This window comes from Phyllostomus discolor, chromosome 7 (genome assembly GCF_004126475.2).
Source record: "Phyllostomus discolor isolate MPI-MPIP mPhyDis1 chromosome 7, mPhyDis1.pri.v3, whole genome shotgun sequence".
NCBI classification, from domain to species: Eukaryota; Metazoa; Chordata; class Mammalia; order Chiroptera; family Phyllostomidae; genus Phyllostomus; species Phyllostomus discolor.
The window spans coordinates 137,308,124-137,325,027 of record NC_040909.2 but is presented as its reverse complement, the minus strand read 5'-3'; the positions used below and the strand labels follow the sequence as shown (position 1 = coordinate 137,325,027).

The window sequence follows — 16,904 nt, the reverse complement described above, 5'->3', positions numbered from 1 at the left end:
GCCGGCTGGCTGTCGACGGCCAGGTTGCCTCTTGCTTCTCTCTGCCGAGTCCTTCGTCCTTCCAGGGGTTTGCAGGTGGCTCTTTTAAGCTCATCTCGTGTGCTAACTTACCTAACACATTCCACAGTGAAGAAATGGCAGAGTAGCTCCTGGAGGGCAGGGTCTGCCTTGTACTCGCTTTGACCTGCCGGCCCCTGTCCTCGGGAGCAGACCCCGCTGGGGATTGTCCCGTCGGGCAGCGCTGCCCGCCGGACGGCCAGAGGGGCAGCAGGCAGCCAGCGCTCGCACCGGCCTGCGTCTCCGAGGAAAGGGCGCCAGTTCCCCCCAGTCGCCCTCCAGAGAGACGAGTGCACTTCTCCGGGACTCGCCGACTGTTGGCTGTGCTGAGACGCGCCTGGCGCAGCACCACGCGACCGCCGCGTGTGCGGCTCATGTGCGGCTGCCGCGTGCTCGCGGGCTTGTGTGGCGGTCCCCGCGGCCCGTCCCAGCGCAGCGCGCACCCCATGGGGACCCTGGCCCTTGGCAACCACTCCTGGGCTCCCTGCTCCTGTGGACGGGCCCGCTCTGGGCAGCCCCTACAGTGGGATCACAGCAGGCGTGGCCTGTGGCGGCAGTCTCTTTCGGGGAGCGTGAGGCTCCGCCCATGTGGGGCCAGGCAGGGAGCTTCACTGCTCTTCGCCAGCCAGTGACGGTCGTACGTGGGCATACCGGTCAGCGGTCCCGCGGTCACCGCCACTTGGGCGCTGTCCCCGACCGTGCTGCCGTGGACGTCCATGCGCAGGTTCGGCTTCCCCGCCCGCAGCTCTCTGGGGCTCGGGCCCAGGGCTGGGGTGGCCAGGCCTGCGTCGTTGGAGCCCTCGCAACGCCTGCCGGCCGCTGCTAGTGCAGAGCCCGAGCGAGGTCTTCACCTGGGCAGGCAGACGCCAGAGATGTATTGTCTTTCTCCTTTAACCGCTTTTATTCATCTTGGGGGGCGGGGAGGGGAAGGGAGGGGAAGAGAAACAGCCTGTGACCCGGGCAAGCTCACACACGGCATTAGTTCTCACGGTGGGCCATCAGGGGCTTGTCGTGATCACGTCAAGTGTAAAATGCCTCTGCTACGTCCTGGTCAAGACAGGGCATAGGCAGGCTGGGCGTGCGAGTGCAGACTGAGAGGAGAAGTGGGGGCCAGAGGGGGAGTCTGGAAGTCAGAATGGAGATGGGACTCGAGGCTGTTGGCACTGCAGGAGGTGACGTGAGCGGAGGTGACCCCGGGATGGAGCCCTGGGGCGTGTGACACAGAGGGACAGATGGAGAGCTTGTCCTTCCGTGTCCCCTCTGCCACCTAAGGTGGGAGTTCAGGTGCACAGCTGTCCATGGTCCATAGTGGGACTTGCCCGGGAAAGCTTGGCATGTTCAGGCGTCCCTCGAGAGACTCACCTGGGCCCCCTTTCAGAGCCCCGCGCCCGCTGGGGGCTGAGGTTGCGGTGGAACCCAGCTGCAGCCCCTCCCAGCCGCCTGGCCCCATGGCACCCTGCCTACAGGCGCTCTGGCGGTGTGTGCCTGTCACAGGGGCCTGCCGCTCACCAGCAGGTGACTCTGGGCAAGTCACTTCATTGTCCAGCCTCTGCTGACTTACCTGCAAAGTAGAGCAACAAGTCTGGATCAAATTTTGCGTTAAGCTTGAACATTCCTCCCCTGAAACTACTCTGGTGATTCAGAAGGCTTTCAGGGGCAGAAGACAATTCAGTGAGTGCAGCGCAAATACAAGTGCGGCACGAATGCCTCAAAGACGGTCGAGAACCTGTGGAACGTGGTCCACGCTCTGGAAGGTCTGTGGCAAGCAGGGCGCCTGAGCGTGTTGAACGTGTGCGGGCTGCAGTCGACAAAGATCGGAGACTGACAGTGTGAGGACTGGAAGCCAGTCTGGGGACTCCAGACACGACTGTGCCCGAGACTTTGACAAGGACCTTGTCATGAAACACGGGGCGGCACAATTCGTCCCGCGGCTTCTGCACCCAGAGCAGAGGGAACATCGAGCTGCAGTCGCTAGTGACCCGATTCACACCTCTACCTGTGAGCCGGATGTGGCGCCCTGCGACTTCCGGCTTTCCCCAAAACTGAAATCACCTTTGAAAGGGGAGAGGTTTGAGACTGTTGATGAGATTCAGAAAAATACAACGGGGCAGCTGATGGCGATTAGGAGAACTGTGCAAGGTCCCAAGATGCCTACTTTGGAGGGGACCAAGGCGTCATTGTCTGTGCTCAGTGTTTCTTGTATCTTGCACCTTCTTTGATAGATGTCTCTTTTTTTCACAGTGTGTGGCTGGATACCTTCTGGACAGACCTCGTGTTTTAAGTGCCCCCCCTACCCTGAAGTTTTACAGCCCCGGCGCTGTCTGGCGCTGTCTGGCTCTGTCCGGCGCTGTCTGGCCCGGCATCCACGGAGCTGCGGAGCAGACAGCCCGGCCTGAGTGTGCCCGGGGCTTGCCGGGAGCCTCGGGACACGTGTGTGACTCTGTGCTCTCCCAACAGGAGAACCCGGCTTTGGCGGTTGCCATTAAAACATGTAAAAACTGCACTTCGGACAGCGTGAGAGAGAAGTTCCTTCAAGAAGCCTGTAAGTTTCTAGAAGTTTCTGTGGAAGTCTGTTTGACTTTGTAAAGTCCAAACTGTCTCTGAAGATGAAAAATACTGTTTTGATTTTTACAAGACGGCTCCATTTATGTGTTTATTGTCTTGCTTTTCACATTGACATCGGTACTGAAGGGGCCCTCTCTGCAGATTTTCCTGGGTGAGACGTGATGTCTGGGATGTGAAGATAGGCTGACCTCCTGTCCCTTTGTCCTTTGGTGCCTTGTGCCGTTAACACGTTGGCCCTGGAGTTGGGCGGCCACAGAAATGGCCCTCCCTCACATGCTGGGAGCCCTGGGGTGGGGAGGTAAGCGGGACAGACCGTCCCCAGTCCTGCCGTGGCGTCCCCGCCCCCCGTGACGCAGCTGTCTGGGAGAGCCACTCTGTAGAACACAGACTCTGGGGGAGGCAGCGTCCCGGCTTGTCCGTTGGTGCCCGTCCAGCTCCTTCCCACCCACCCCCACGCTGGGGTCCTTCCTCCTTCCTCCTGGCTTGTCCCTTTGCACCTGGACACATCGTCTCAGGGCCGTGTTCTCTCCTTCCTAAGTGTCCGTGACGAAACAGGCCTTGCCTCACCGTGGGTGCTTCCCTGCCTGCCCCCCGGCCTCAACTGCACACTGCGTGGGGGACAGGTGCCCTGTCTGTTTTGCTCACAGAGGGCCCTCGGTAGACGTCGGTGTGCAGAGGGGCTTCCGCGCCCCTCGTTCCACGCACACCGCCCGCCCGCCCGCCCGCCTTCTGTTCTCCATTTCTGGGAGTGCTGACCCCGGACAGCCCAGTGCATTACTGAGTACCTTCGTCAGCTATGTCTGAGTGTCCTTCGTCCTGCTCCTGCATCTCTGACTCAAGCACAGCGCAAATGCAGTCAGGTGTCTGGGCCCAGAAAACGTGGGGTGCGCCTGCCATTGTTGCAGAAGGCCCCGCCGAGAGAGTAAGCGCGGACGCTCTTCTCCCCTAGTGACGATGCGGCAGTTCGACCACCCTCACATTGTGAAGCTGATCGGCGTCATCACGGAGAACCCCGTCTGGATCATCATGGAGCTGTGCACGCTCGGAGAGGTACCGCAGCCCGGGCCCGCCCTGTGCCGGCTCAGCTCGGTGCTCCCTCAGTCCACGCTGGTCGTGCGATGCCCTTGGTTTAAGAAGGGGGAGCGTGTGGCGTGTCCCTGTGGCCTGGGTTCAGAGAGCACGGGAGCAGTGTCTTCGCTGTCAAATCCCCCGGGCGCCCCCTAGTGCCGTTGCGGTGGTAGCGTCTTCCCTGACGCACAGTTTTGCCAGGACTGGGGGCAGCAGGTGCCCAGTGGGTGTCCCTGCCTCTGGTGCTGTTGGCCGGGGAAGCAGCCCGGTGACTTGAGGAGGAAAGACACGGTGATACATTAGTGCTGAATTTTGGTCATTGTAGACGGTTCCTTACTCTTTTTGAGAATTTGCTTTGCAGAGTCTTTTGGACCAAATGACAGTAGTCGGTTTCTTTTTAAAGTGTGAGCCACAGGGTGCGAGCAGCTCTCCCTACTTGACTTTCTCCAGGCAAGGGAACTCTGTAACCACGGTGTCGCCGTCAGCTGGAAACTGGCGCAAAATGCCCGTTCCTGTGCCCCCCCCCCCCCCCCCCGGGCCCGCTGACTCGGACCCTCAGGCGGCGCCCTGCCCCTCACCCGCAGACCAGGCGGGTTTCTCAGGTGCCCGCACTGAACTGTCCGGTGCTGGACCTTGGGACGCACCTGCAAACGCGTTACACACGCCCCTCAGCTTTAAAGGAGGCCGAGCTCGGTTTTGCTTCTGACGAGCGTTGCTGGACGCAGCCGGCGACCAGGCTCCAAAGCGTAGTCTGGTCTCCCCTCCTCTCCGTGGCAGCACCCCCCCCCCCCGCCGCCCCCCCCCCCCCCCCCCCCCCCCCGGGAGAGGCCGGCCGCTCTCCTGCCGGTGGGGCCTTCACGGCCTCTGCACCGTCTCGCCTCCTCTGCTCGGCCTTTCCAGACAAAGGGGGCGCGCTCCTGTTTTGGCACAGCATTTTTCTGCTTTTGCTTCTGAAGACTTTGCTGATTCTTTGGGATTAAAAACTATTGCTAAAGGTTTCTTCTTTACATATTGCACTTGTAGAGCTGGAGTGCCCCATTCCTCTGCCTGTCTCTGCTGTGTTCATGCTTATCTGAGTTAATCATGGTAGGGGCAGGGGGTCCTGGGAACCCCAGAGGGAGAAATGCCCAACATGTGACCTGCTTACCTTTCTGCACCCAGAACTCCAACGGGGGCTCCTCCTTGCCTCCCCTCCCTCCTTATCACCTTATCCTCAGACCTGCCCGGGATACGGTGAGGTTTGGAGTGGGTTGAGCATGTCATGTTTGTGTATTGGGCTTCTTTGAGTGGTAACTAGATTTTTTTGTTTTCCAACTATTATTATTTAGCAATATTTTATACTTGCTTTTATCCATTCCCTGCAAGCATCTTTCTGATTTTTTCAGAAAGTTGTCTAGTCATGAAGATTCCAGCTTGACAACAGCATCTCACAGAAAGAGTGGTTAGCCATGGTTTCTGAGCTGGTGTGTTTCATTTGTTCCCTCTCATTTGGGGAGACGTGAAGCCACCCTCATAAAAATGCACCTGGGGGTGGGCATTTGTTATTGGCTGCAGCTCTTTGCTGTGGATTTCTGTTCTGTCACTAATCTTGTGTCCTGGTCACTGTTCCAAAGCTGAGGTCTTTTCTGCAAGTCCGGAAGTACAGCTTGGATCTAGCGTCTTTGATCCTGTACGCCTACCAGCTTAGCACAGCTCTCGCGTACCTGGAGAGCAAGAGATTTGTGCACAGGTGAGGTCCGGGCGGGACCTGGGAAAGGAAGGGGGTGGGAGAGACGGGCGGGAGAGACGGGAGGAGAGGCCCTTTGTGCCTTGTGACTTGGTCGTGTGGGCGCCATGTCTGTCGTAGCTGAGGGAGGTGCCGCGGCTCGTCCCCCCACGGGTAAAGGGCTCTTCCCCAACTCGGAGGTTGAGACACTCCCTGCCACGTTCAGATCAGCCATCCGTCCTGTAAATACTGCGCCGGGCCTGCGTGGGGTGCTCGAGCCGTGAGCGCAGGGTCCTGGGCCCTGCTGGAACTCCAGTGTCCCGAGTGACGGCTCTGGTGTCCTCTGGAACTTCTGACCGTAACCTGGGTCCAGGCCGAGTGCGAGTGAAAGCTCCGCCCAGTGTTGAAGCTTCGTCACCTGCGTTAAAACAAACGCATCCTCAGCAGCGTCTACAGGTGTCGAGATAATGCCTTACCATGTCCCTTAGGGTGGTAGGGGCAGACCGTGGCTGTGTGTCATGGTCACTCAGCAGTGCAGCTGGAAGTAGGATTGTTCGAAAGGTAATGAGCAGTTTTCATTGTTGAAGGTATATGGGGTCTGGCACAAATAAAGCCCCCTTTTTATTACAGAATCATTAGCATGGCATTCTGTAACACAACAGTATCACACTCGAGCACACCGTATGACATTTTAGGTGAAATGTTCAAGTTAAAACTGTAAGTCGTTACACCCATATTATTACCTTTCCAAGCACCCTCAAGCAGGCTGTACCCTGCCAGACCTGGACCTTGTTGTCGTTCAGAATATACCGGTCAACGTGTTAATAAGTCAGGATCTGCCAGAAGGAATCTATTTGAAGTACGATAACAAAGTGTCCCTTTTCTCAGTGTATGATTAATCTCCTGTCTGCACGTACAATACCTAAGGTCTCTTTCAAAGTGCTGGTGTGTCTTTATACAATATAGGTGGCCTTGTGGTTTGTCTTCCTCGTGTTGAAACTTGTCCTGAACTTTTCCTCATCAGAGACATCGCTGCTCGGAATGTCCTGGTGTCCTCCAATGACTGCGTGAAGTTGGGCGACTTTGGGTTGTCCCGATACATGGAAGACAGCACTTACTACAAAGGTGAGGTCGGAGCAATAAATAAGAACTAGGCTCAGGAGCTTTAATGATTTTTACTTCTTCAGAAGCTGTGTTTTTAAGAAACATGCTCGGCTAATTGTTGATAGGTGTGGCGTCAGCTCACAGGGAAGGACTGCCTGTCGTCATGGTGTGGTGCGGAGCGCCGGCTGTCTGCCGGTGCCCTCGGGCCTCAGCCAGACCCTCACCCCACAAACCTGGGGCGAGTCAGAGGCAGTTGCAGAATGTGCAACTTCTGGGGAAAAACACAGGAGCTGAGGGCTAGGCCAAGAGTCCTGAGGCTTGAAACCAAAACATACGAAGAAGGGAAAAATGGACAGGTTGGACCCCTTATCAGAGTTAAAGGTCTTTCTGCTGCAAAGGACCTGTTAATAAACTGAGAAGACAAGCTACAAAGTGGAAGGAAATATTTGCCAACCACATATGTATGCAGCAAGAACTCTATGTATCTAGAATATAGAAAGAGCTCTCAAAACTCAAGGGTAAAAAAAAAGAAACGAAGAAGCAAACGGGCAAAAGCTGTGAGGAGAGACTTGAGTGCAGGGGACGTGCAGGTGACGAGTGAGTGCACTGTTTGGCAGGGAAGGAAATGCACAGTGAGACCATGGAGAGGAGTCAGTGCGCACCTGTCGGAACGGCGGGCTCACAAGGCACAGCCGCAGCGAATGCTGGCTGAGATGCACAGGCCAGATTACTCAAGAGTTGCCCGTGAGAGAGGGAAATGGTACAGCCACTCCGGGAAAGGGTTTGCGGGTTCCTAGAAACCATGCCTGCCCACTGCATGGAGCCCATCAGTCACCCCTGGGCAGCTCTCTGGGAGACACGCACTTGTGGTCACACAAGACCTGCACTGGAATGCTCGCTGCAGCTTGTTTCCGGTAGTGGACGGTAGACTCCGACGGGGTTTTCGTTGGCCTTGGCCGGCGGGTGTCGGTGCAGCCCAATAGCGGTGGGGTGGGCGTCTCCGCTCAGGCCGGGGTCTGACTGCCCCCGGCTAGTCGGCTCACTCTAGGACAGGGCTGTCCAACTCATGTTCACCGGGGGCCACCTCAGCCTTGCGGTGGCCTTCAAAGGGCCAAGTGTAATTTCAGGACTGTGTAAATGTAACTCCTCCTTAACCAGGGGCAAGGAGCGCGGTGCTGCCACCAGGCGGAAACCAGGTGCCGGGCCAGGTGGAAACCAGGTGCAGGGCCAGGTGGAATCCAGGTGCAGGGCCGGGTTCGGCCTTGGGTTTGCCGCCCGTGCTCCAGGACTTCGCTCCCTCGTTTGGGGACTGCAGTCCAGCTCCTGTGACTTGTCTTTAATTTAGCAACCTAGAATCAGGTTGAACTGGTTCTTCAAATTATTGTTGAACAACATTTTAAAAAGATTTTATTTATTCATTTTAAGAGAGAAAGGAAGGGAGAGAAACACCAATGTGTTGTTGCCTCCTGCATGCCCCCAGCTCTGGGGAGACCTGGCGCACAACCCAGGCCTGTGCCCTGGCTGGGACTGAAACTGGCTACCCTTTGGTTCTCAGGCCCGGCGCTCAGCCCACTGAGCCACACCAGCCAGGGCTGAACAAAATTCCTTCTTAATAAATGTTCACGTTCCTGGCATTTCAGCCAAGGTTTGAATCATAAATCCACGTCACGCTATTGGCATGTGCTCTGATGATTACGACCACTTTGCAAAGGCTGGTTTCCTTCCCCAGTCGTCTGGCTTTCTCATTTCATACTGCAGCTCCTGGCTCTTCTCTCTCCGTGTGCTTCCTGTGTGCTGTGGCCTGAGACATTTTAACAGCGGTTTTTTGCCGTGTGAAAAGAAAGTTCTTTGGTTGTGTATTCATCTCGGTTATATAGTCATTTCACTGTGAAACAAGCAGGCCAGCTTCCTACTGCTTTAAAATACATTTCCCTGCAGTGCAACCCCTAACCAGCCCAAGCCCGGAGTCCGGGTGAAGCGCTGAGCTGCGAGCAGTCGGGGGCCGAGGCCGCGCGCCCCTTAGTGTCCGAGGGTGGCTGCGTGCAAGCACGGGCAGGGCGGCAGAGTCCGCCGAGGGTTAGGGCTTCATCGGCTCCGAGCTCGGGTGTGGGCGGTTCGCTTTGAAGGCGTCAGCCGGCCTGGAGCTCAGCTGTCTGAGGGTGCTCAAAGTGCCGTGGGCAGATCCGAGTGGGCCCAGTGTAGCGGGCACCTGAGACCGACTGTCGGGTGGGCCGTCCAGGGGGCAGCGCGGGTGGGGGCTGTGCACCGAAGAGCCTGGCCCTCCCGGGCTGAAGGCAGACCCTGCCGGGCTTTGTCGTCTGCAGGGTTCAAGGTCACGCGTGGTGTGGGGTGGGCGCCACAGGTGCTGTTTCCCTGGGCGCTGGGGCTTGGCGTCGGAGGTGACCTCACGAGTGGGGATCGGCCGGTGGTCCTGAGCGGGGTGCCCTGGCGCGTGGGCTCCCTTGGGGGCGGCGGGGGGCTGTGTGGCCAGCAGCGCCTCCAGTCAACAGGCTCCCTCTGGCTCCCCAGAGAGCACACGGGGGTTTGCGTCCCTGCCCAGTGTGGCCTCTCGCCCTTCTGGGGACCTTTGAGCATCGGTGAAAGGAGAAGTAGCTCTCCCAAGGAAATGGAAGTCTGAGGGTCACATATTTAAGCTTTTTATTTTGATACTAAAAATCTCAGCTAGCTGTAACTGTTGGATTCTTCAGTAGATAACGAGGAACATTCACTTTGTAACATTAATCTTCTAGCTTCCAAAGGAAAACTGCCTATTAAATGGATGGCTCCAGAGTCAATCAATTTTCGACGTTTTACCTCAGCTAGTGACGTGTGGATGTTTGGTGAGTATTTTGAAAAGTTTCGCGCTTTCCCAGTGGCCTTTCCTGCAGTCTGCAGGGTGAGCTGAGCCCGCCTCCCGAGAGCACCGGGTTGGCCTCCCCGTCACCAGACCTCCGTCTGGGTCTCTGGCACTGGTCTCGGAGCGGCACGAACACGCGCACGGGCTTCCCGGTGTGGTTTCTGCGGCGTCCCGCCGCCGCTGCGCCCCCTCCTGCCGCCCTTCTCTCGCTTCCCTTCGCCAGGGCTGGAGCGTGCTTCCCTGTGCCCTTCTCTCCCCATCGCCACCCCGCTCCTTCTTGTCCCGGGCGGCCTTCGAACAGGTGGCCGCCGTCTGGCTCCGCGGGGGCCCTCTTGTCCGGGGGTCTGAGGCTGGGCTTCGCTCTGCGTTCTGGAATCTGACCTCCTTCCTGGCTTGTCTCAAGGCTCCAAAGCTTGGCCGTTCATCCTCTGTGACTGTTCTTCTTTGATGGCACCACCCTCCTCCCCCCGCTGTGGTCTTTGCGACCCCTCCCAACTAGTGTGTGTTGGGGGGGCTCCGCGCCCCCACCGCCTGCTGCAGCCCAGGGCCAGGCGTTCAAGTCCCCACCCTTCTCCACGTGGGTGACGGGGAGCGCCTCTTCCTCCGAGCCCCCCCCCCCCGCCCCAGTGGGAGTTCTGTCTGACCCAGGTCGCCCTGAAACACCCCTCCCCTTGGAGGCCTTGCGCAGCAGGGGCGGAGCCCGCGCCCGCGGGGAGAACCCCGTCTCTGCGTTTGCTGCACCTGCCCACGCAGGAAACCACGCAGCACCACGCAGGTCTCGTGAGCGGCGCTGCGCATGTCTCTCCTCTGCGGCCCCTGAGCCGCCTCCGAGGAGCAGTGCGCGCTGCACCTGTCCCTGGGACGGAGCGGGGCTTCCCCTGCGCCCGCGTGCCCACTTCTTTCTCTCTGGTTACCTGCCACGTGGCCGGCGAGGGCCCCGACGGGGGCGAGGGCAGGAGGGGGCCCCGCAGCGGGCCGGGCCGCAGCGGACCCGGTCGGGACGCTGTGGAGCCGGCCCGGGGCGGCTCCCCTCGCAAGGCCTCGCCTGTCGGCTGGCAGCCCCGGGCGCACACATCGCTCAGCCTCTGGAGGACGCGCCCGCGTCAGAGAGTGCGGGGCCTGTGCCCGCAGCTCGGGGCCCTGGGGACCTGGCGGGCGGGCGGCAGGGCGCACCCGGGTGGGCCGGGGCCGTGTTTGCTGAGGGCCTTGTTTCGTTGCCGGTGCTGTCCCTTTCTCGTGCGGATGAGCTGGAAGGACTTTTCAGTAAGAGGGACTCCCAGCAGATGTGGGCGGAGCGGCGCCCCCTCCGTCAGTCGCAGGAAGTGGTGGTGGGCGTCACAGTCGCTGGCGTCCGAGGCGGGACAGGACGCGGTAAAGGGATGTGGGGTGTGCAGACCACGGAGGCCGTGCACGCGCAAAGCAGGGTGCCCGCAGTGTGTCTCGGCCTCACTGGGCGGTTTCTGGCCTCGGGGCTCCTGGCGACGCTGCTGCTTCTGGTGCAGGGAGCAGAACCGGGGCGTCGTTTCCGCCGTGCGCTTTTCCCGGGGAGACTGCTGGGCTGTGGTGGCCTCCGGACCTCGTTGGCACCGCTGTGAGGACAGGCTGGCGGACACAGCGTGTTAGGAAGGGAAGATGCAGAAGGAAAGGCCCAGCCGTCGCGTGAGGGCGGCAGACTTGCCCGCACACTTTCGAGGGAGCAGAGGCGGGATTCGAGGGGGAACCGGGGGAAGCGTTTCGGAGGAACCCATAGGGTGACCTCTGAGCAGGAGAGTCTGTGAAGGAGGAATGGAGGGGCATGGGATCGGAGGGGCCCGCACGAGCAAAGGTCCGTGTTGTCTTTGTGGTGTGGTCGGGGTCTCGGGGGGCCAGGGCAGCAGTGCGGCCAGGAGAGAACCCCCCCCGCCCCCTTGCTGGGGCTCCCTGGCCACCCCATAGGAGTCCGCAGGCTCAGAGCTGGGCCCTGCTGGATGGCTGGTGCTGAGGGGGTTGTCCAAGCACTTTGGGGCAGGCGGCACTGACAGTGTGTGTGGCCTGCAAGGGCAGCGTGGAGGAGACTTCCTGAGGTTGCTCGTGGAGTTTGTGGGCGAGAAGTCCCTGACACAGTGACTGGTGAGTGTGGGTGAACCAGGGGACAGTGCCTCGGCCAGGACGGGCAGGCCAGCGTGAGAGGGACAGCTTTCCAGGGACCCCGCATGTCCTGAGGGCGTAGGGCTTCCGCTCAGGGCTTTTGTCCAAGGCCCCAGGCCAGCTGCTGTGCCCGGACTGACGTGGGGGGTTTGGGCTGGCGTGGGGGCAGGGCTGAGACTCACCCCACTGCTTCCGGACTGTTCTCATTGCCAGGAAGTGTCCCTGCAGCTGGCGGGACACTTTCTAATGCAGGACTTTTAGAGAGAAAAACCTCTTAGAAAAGAGCGGTTTTTCCTTTGTGTCACTGCTTCGTCGCTCACACGACAGTGCGTCAGCACTGCGGTCCTCGCCAGAGCTCCCCGAGCCGCGCGGCTCGGCCGACCGCCCAGACCCCGCTGGCAGACCCCGCGCCGACGCAGAAGCGCTGCCCGCTGAGTTCACTGTTTGTTTTCGTCCCGTTCCGCAGGTGTATGTATGTGGGAGATACTGATGCATGGTGTGAAGCCTTTTCAAGGAGTGAAGAACAATGATGTGATCGGGCGGATTGAGAATGGGGAAAGATTGCCAATGCCTCCAAATTGCCCTCCCACCCTCTACAGCCTTATGACGAAATGCTGGGCCTATGACCCCAGCAGGCGGCCCCGGTTCACTGAGCTCAAAGCTCAGCTCAGGTAGGAGTGGGGGGAGAGAGGGCCGGGCTGGGGCAGGCTTCTGCTGCTTCTCCCTGCAGTCACAGCCTCCAAGGTCCTTTTGTCAGTGCGCCTGGGGCTGACCTGTTTCTTGGCAAACGTAGTTTTTAACTTGATCTGCACTTATTTATCGCCTTGCAGGAGTCTTAAGTAGATTATATCTTCAAATCTTAGCAAATTTCAAATTACGGTGCAGTCTCTCTCCCCTAACTTCTAACTGACTTAGCACGGGGTACAGGACCCGCCATGTGCAGCCCCCGCGCACCCGTCCCCTCTTGTCTCACGCAGCCCCTCCGTCCCTGGCGCTTGGCCCCGCCCCGCCCGGCTGCCTGTGACCCTCCGGGTGCAGCACCCCCTCCCCTCGTGCCGTCTCCTCTCCCAGACAGGCTTTCCCCCACCTGCGGCTCCTGATGAACCCTGTTCCGCCTTTAGAATCCAGGTCGATGTCACCTCCTGCAGGAAGCATCCCTACTGTACCTGTCTCCACGGAGACAGCCACGCCCTCTGTCGCTCTGGCACAACACCCACACTGCTGCGCGGCGGCCACTGAGGGGCCCCTGCGCCGGGCCGGGCAGCTCCGTGCCGGGCAGCTCCGTGCCCTGGGGGACGCGCACGGGGCTTCCCAGTGCTCTGCGCCCTCCCTCGTGCTCACAAGAGCCGGCCCTGCCCCGGACAGTTGCTGCTTGCTTGTCTGTGGCCCCAGCCAGACCTGAGCTCGTGACGGCCCCTCCCTGGTCCCTCGCCTTGGTAGCCCTGGCGCGAAGGGCCAGGCACCAGCAAGTGCTCCGTAAACAGCCGTCGCACTGCGCTGAGTGAGAGTCGGGATTAAAGCAGGGTGTTTTAACATGGCGCCGTGCAGAGGGGAGGCCAGCCAGCGGCGGGGTTGCGGGGCGCCTCGTCGCCCGCTCTCGCGCGGGAGGCTTCCCCGGCATTACGGGAGGTCGGTCTTCATCCCAGTGTGGTCTCTCCCACGCAGTCGGCCACCTTGCCGGGCCCCAGAGACCCGAGCTCGCGCAGCCCCGCCCATGCCCGGGGCGCGAGCCTGCTCTCCGCTCCCCAAGTCTCACCTCCTCCCGGGCAGCTCAGCCCAGCCCGCTGGACAGGGCCCCTCAGAGGGGACTGTGTGAAGGAGCGGTCACGCCGATGATGGAAATGGGAGACTCACCCCGTCTGTCCACTTGGGAGGCTCGTCCGTTGGCTGGGCACCTCCGTTTCTGAGCTCGGTTCTGTGGCCTCGACAGAGAACGAAGCGCAGGCCTGCCCCCGGCGTGAGGCAGGCCGCCCGGCCCTGCGGCCCTCGAGGCCCGGGGCCCGCGCTGCCGGCTCTCCTGCGCAGGCGGCCCCTGCAGGGTGCGGAGCGCGCCTCCGCCCTGGCTGTCGCGCCGGGGCCTTCGGTGTCTCCAGGCAGCCGCTCCAAGCTCCAGGTTCACTCCCTCCTGCCCTGCCCCTCGGCCCCACGCTCTCACGGTCAGCACTGGGTCTGAGCACGCTTCGGTTCCTCCTGACCCTCCCCACCGTCCCCGCGCCTCGCTCCTGGCAGTGACCTCATCTCCTCTCGGTGCCCCCTCCCTCTCCGCCCCCCCCCCCCCCTTGGTTCCCGGAAGTGCCCCTGGGCTTTGCCTCCCCCTCCCGCTGCCTTTGGCTGCCGTGCTGTGCTGCCTTTGTCACCGCTGCTCCGGCCGCCGTTGAAACTGCCGCTGGCCATCGCGTCTGTCCTGGAGCGAAGCTGTCCCCTTCTCTTCGTGGGCCCCCTCTGCAGGGGACGGGCTGCCTTGCGTCACGTCCACCCTGGGGTCACGGGTGCTTCCTCGCCCGCCCTGCCAGCTGCCCGCCGGAGCCCCCTGGCCGCAGAGCGTCTAGCCCTGTCCCGGCTGCCAGCCGAGCGTGGTCGCCCGTCTTCTGAGACCCCTTCGTGGGGCACGACCCCTGCTCAAAGCAGCCTCCGGGGGTGCCTTCGGGGCTTCTTCCGGCCTGGGGAGACCCTGCCCGTCCCCCTGGACCCCCGCCCCCATGCTGGCACCCGGGGCTCCCCACGCACTTGCCTCCGCCCTCGGGGTCTGCAGAGCACTCGTCCTTCTTGTCCCGTCCCCCCACGCGGCCACACTGGCTGCGCCCGTGCTCAGCCCCACGGAGGCTGGGCGCCGAGACGGCTGAGCCGGTGCTGGCCACGGGGCAGGACGGCGAGAACACCTTTCCTGCCCTCGAGGAGCTCACAGTCTAGTACGTCTCCGCCCCTACTAGACTGAAGCTCCTTGAGGACAGGGATCGTCCTACTCTCCTCGGGGCCGCCCGCCCGGCCGGAGCCCGGGCAGGGAGGGCTGGGGGCCCCTGGTGCACCGCGCGGCGCGTGCGGGCTGACGCCGGCGCTCACTCAAGGACCGGTCCGTGCCAGGGCACGAGCCCCAGAAACTCACTCTCCAAGGCGGGCACTCAGGACTGAACGTGGTTCTTCTCACATATACATGCACACGTACATGTAGGTGTGATGTGCCCGCACTGTAGTTTACAGACATCTTCCTGTGCAAAGTCGGCACGGGCCGGGGAGCAGTAGTGCGTTCTGTGTCGTCTGAGTCGGAAAGGAAGTGTGACTGCGTTTGAACATGCGTGGTGCTGCTGACCAAATAGGCCAATAAAGTTTATAACATAGTAGCTTGCTTGGTCACTCATATGTAACAGTGTATCACAGGATTGGATAGGTTCTTTCACTGAGTTTTCCATATGTTTTATTATATCCAAGATATTAATAAAGTAGCCAGTTTTGGAGAGTCCGTACTCAGGGCAGTTAGAAGCATTCCCCAAACACCATCCTCCCTGCCACCTTAAATGAGAACACTGCACGTAGGCGTGGGCTTCTGTGGGACCGACCCCACCTGCCTTTGGGTCATACGTGTGCTTTTGACTCTCAGTTGAGGACGTGGCTCACGGTGAATCTCGTCGGGCAGGCTCCCCGGGTCCTCGGTCACACTCTCGAGGGCGGGGCCCTGTGACTCAGCGTCTGTCCTCCTTCCGCCTGCCTGCCTTCTCGCTCGTGGGCGTGAGCGCGTGGGGGCCCAGGATGAGACGGGCCCGCGGGCGGCCTGGGTTCGAGGGTGCAGCCTTCCTCGGCAGGAGGCCGCGCGGTGATGGGCGGTGGGCCGCTCTCTGTGCGCACGTGCTGGCGTTTCCAGGCTGCCGTGTGACCGGCTGCCGCCGAGGGCCCCGGCCGGCTTTGGAACGGAAAGGCTGTGTGGTCACCGTCAGACTCAGGGAGGTTTTGGTAGCTGCCCGCTGAGGGAGCCGCAGCGCACAGCTGTAGCCCGCGCCCAGGGGGCGCTCACGCTCGGCAGCGCCGTGGCCGGGGTGCGGGTGGCCAAGGGGCCTGCGCCTCTGGAAACGCGGTGGGCTGTGCGTCCGTTCAGGGGGACACGCTGAGCTCCTGTGTCGCCCCTTAAATCCCTTTCAGACAAACGAGGACCGTCAGCAAATGCTCAGTGTGAAGGTTTTATGCCGGGATTTTGGTATTTTTTAACTGTTTATTGGTGGAGATGTGAACATACAAGCATGTGAAGGGTTAAACAACCCATTGGATCGTCACTGCCTGGGCACGCCCACAGCACCAGTGTCCAGAACGAGCAAACAATGCTGCCAGGGCCCAGGTGCCCCCCATCGCCCCCAGGGTCCAGGCTCAGCCCGAGCATGGCGGCTCCACCGTCTCCGCCATCTCTGCCGCCTCTGCCACCTCCGCACTCCCCGTCAGTGGGGTCCTTCAGCGCCACCATCCTGCCGGGGTGACGCCGCTCAGCAGGTCGTCGGGGACAGCTCTGCCCACTGGTGGCTGGCTCTGTTCTCCTTGCTGTGTTCTCCTTGCTGTGCACCTTGCTGTGCAGTGTCCATCTCAGTGGAGCGCAGTTGGCGTCTTCCACGGCTGGCGGGGCCTGGGGTCCTCTGCAGTCTGAGGCCCTCGGGACTCGCGTGTGGCCCCTCGGCTCCTCCCGTGCCCGGGTCTGCTGCGGTGAGTCCGCCTGGTGTCTTCGGTCAGAAAGGAACCGCAGCTGGCCTCGCTGGATCTGGAATCCCAAGGCGACGGCTGGGGGCTTCCTTTCCGCACTTAAATGCTGCCCTCGCACTCTCTTCTGACCTCTGTCACTTCCTACGAGAAGTCACTGGCCTTCCACATCGTCGTTCCTCTGTGTGCAGTCTGCGTTTCCGTCTGGCTGCCACAATGTCCCCGTTCTCTTCGGATTTCTGCAATTCAAGATGTGCTTAGGTGTGGTTTTATTTGTATTGATCATACGTGAGGTTCACGAAACCTCTTTTTTATTTTTTTATTCTTTTAAAGAAATATTTATTTTTAGGGAGGGGGAAGGGAGGAAGAAAGAGAGGGAGAGAAACATCAGTGTGTGGTTGCCTCACGCATGCCCCCTACTGGGGGCCTGACCTGCAACCCAGACATGTGCCCTGACTGGGAATCGAACCTGTGACCCTTTGGTTCATATGTCAGCATTCAGTCCACTGAGCCACACCAGCCAGGGCAGGTTTACTGAACCTCTTGAATCTGTAGATATGTTTTTGACCACTATATATATGTTTAGGTATTTTTTCTTGCTCGATTTTCTTTTTTCTAAAATTTCAGGTCCTTGTATGTTAAACCTTTTGATCAAGCCCTTAAGGATCATCTTCAAGTCTCCTGGGTTTTCCGTCATCTCCACCTTGCCAGCCATTCAGCCCCGCAGAGCAGGGATGTCCAACCCAT

The 16,904-nt window shown here is 60.4% G+C and overlaps 1 protein-coding gene across 9 annotated transcripts in view; it reads left to right on the top strand.

Moving 5' to 3' along the window:
• PTK2 (protein tyrosine kinase 2) overlaps positions 1 to 16,904 on the top strand; it is a 130,253-nt gene that overhangs the window by 87,656 nt on the left and 25,693 nt on the right. For all 9 annotated transcript variants that reach the window (XM_036031459.1, XM_028533637.2, XM_036031452.1 and 6 more), the window contains 6 exons: positions 2,515 to 2,599; positions 3,572 to 3,672; positions 5,304 to 5,419; positions 6,420 to 6,520; positions 9,250 to 9,339; positions 11,950 to 12,154. In XM_036031459.1, coding sequence (XP_035887352.1) covers positions 2,515 to 2,599; positions 3,572 to 3,672; positions 5,304 to 5,419; positions 6,420 to 6,520; positions 9,250 to 9,339; positions 11,950 to 12,154 — 698 coding nt within the window. The remainder of the gene's footprint in view (positions 1 to 2,514; positions 2,600 to 3,571; positions 3,673 to 5,303; positions 5,420 to 6,419; positions 6,521 to 9,249; positions 9,340 to 11,949; positions 12,155 to 16,904) is intronic.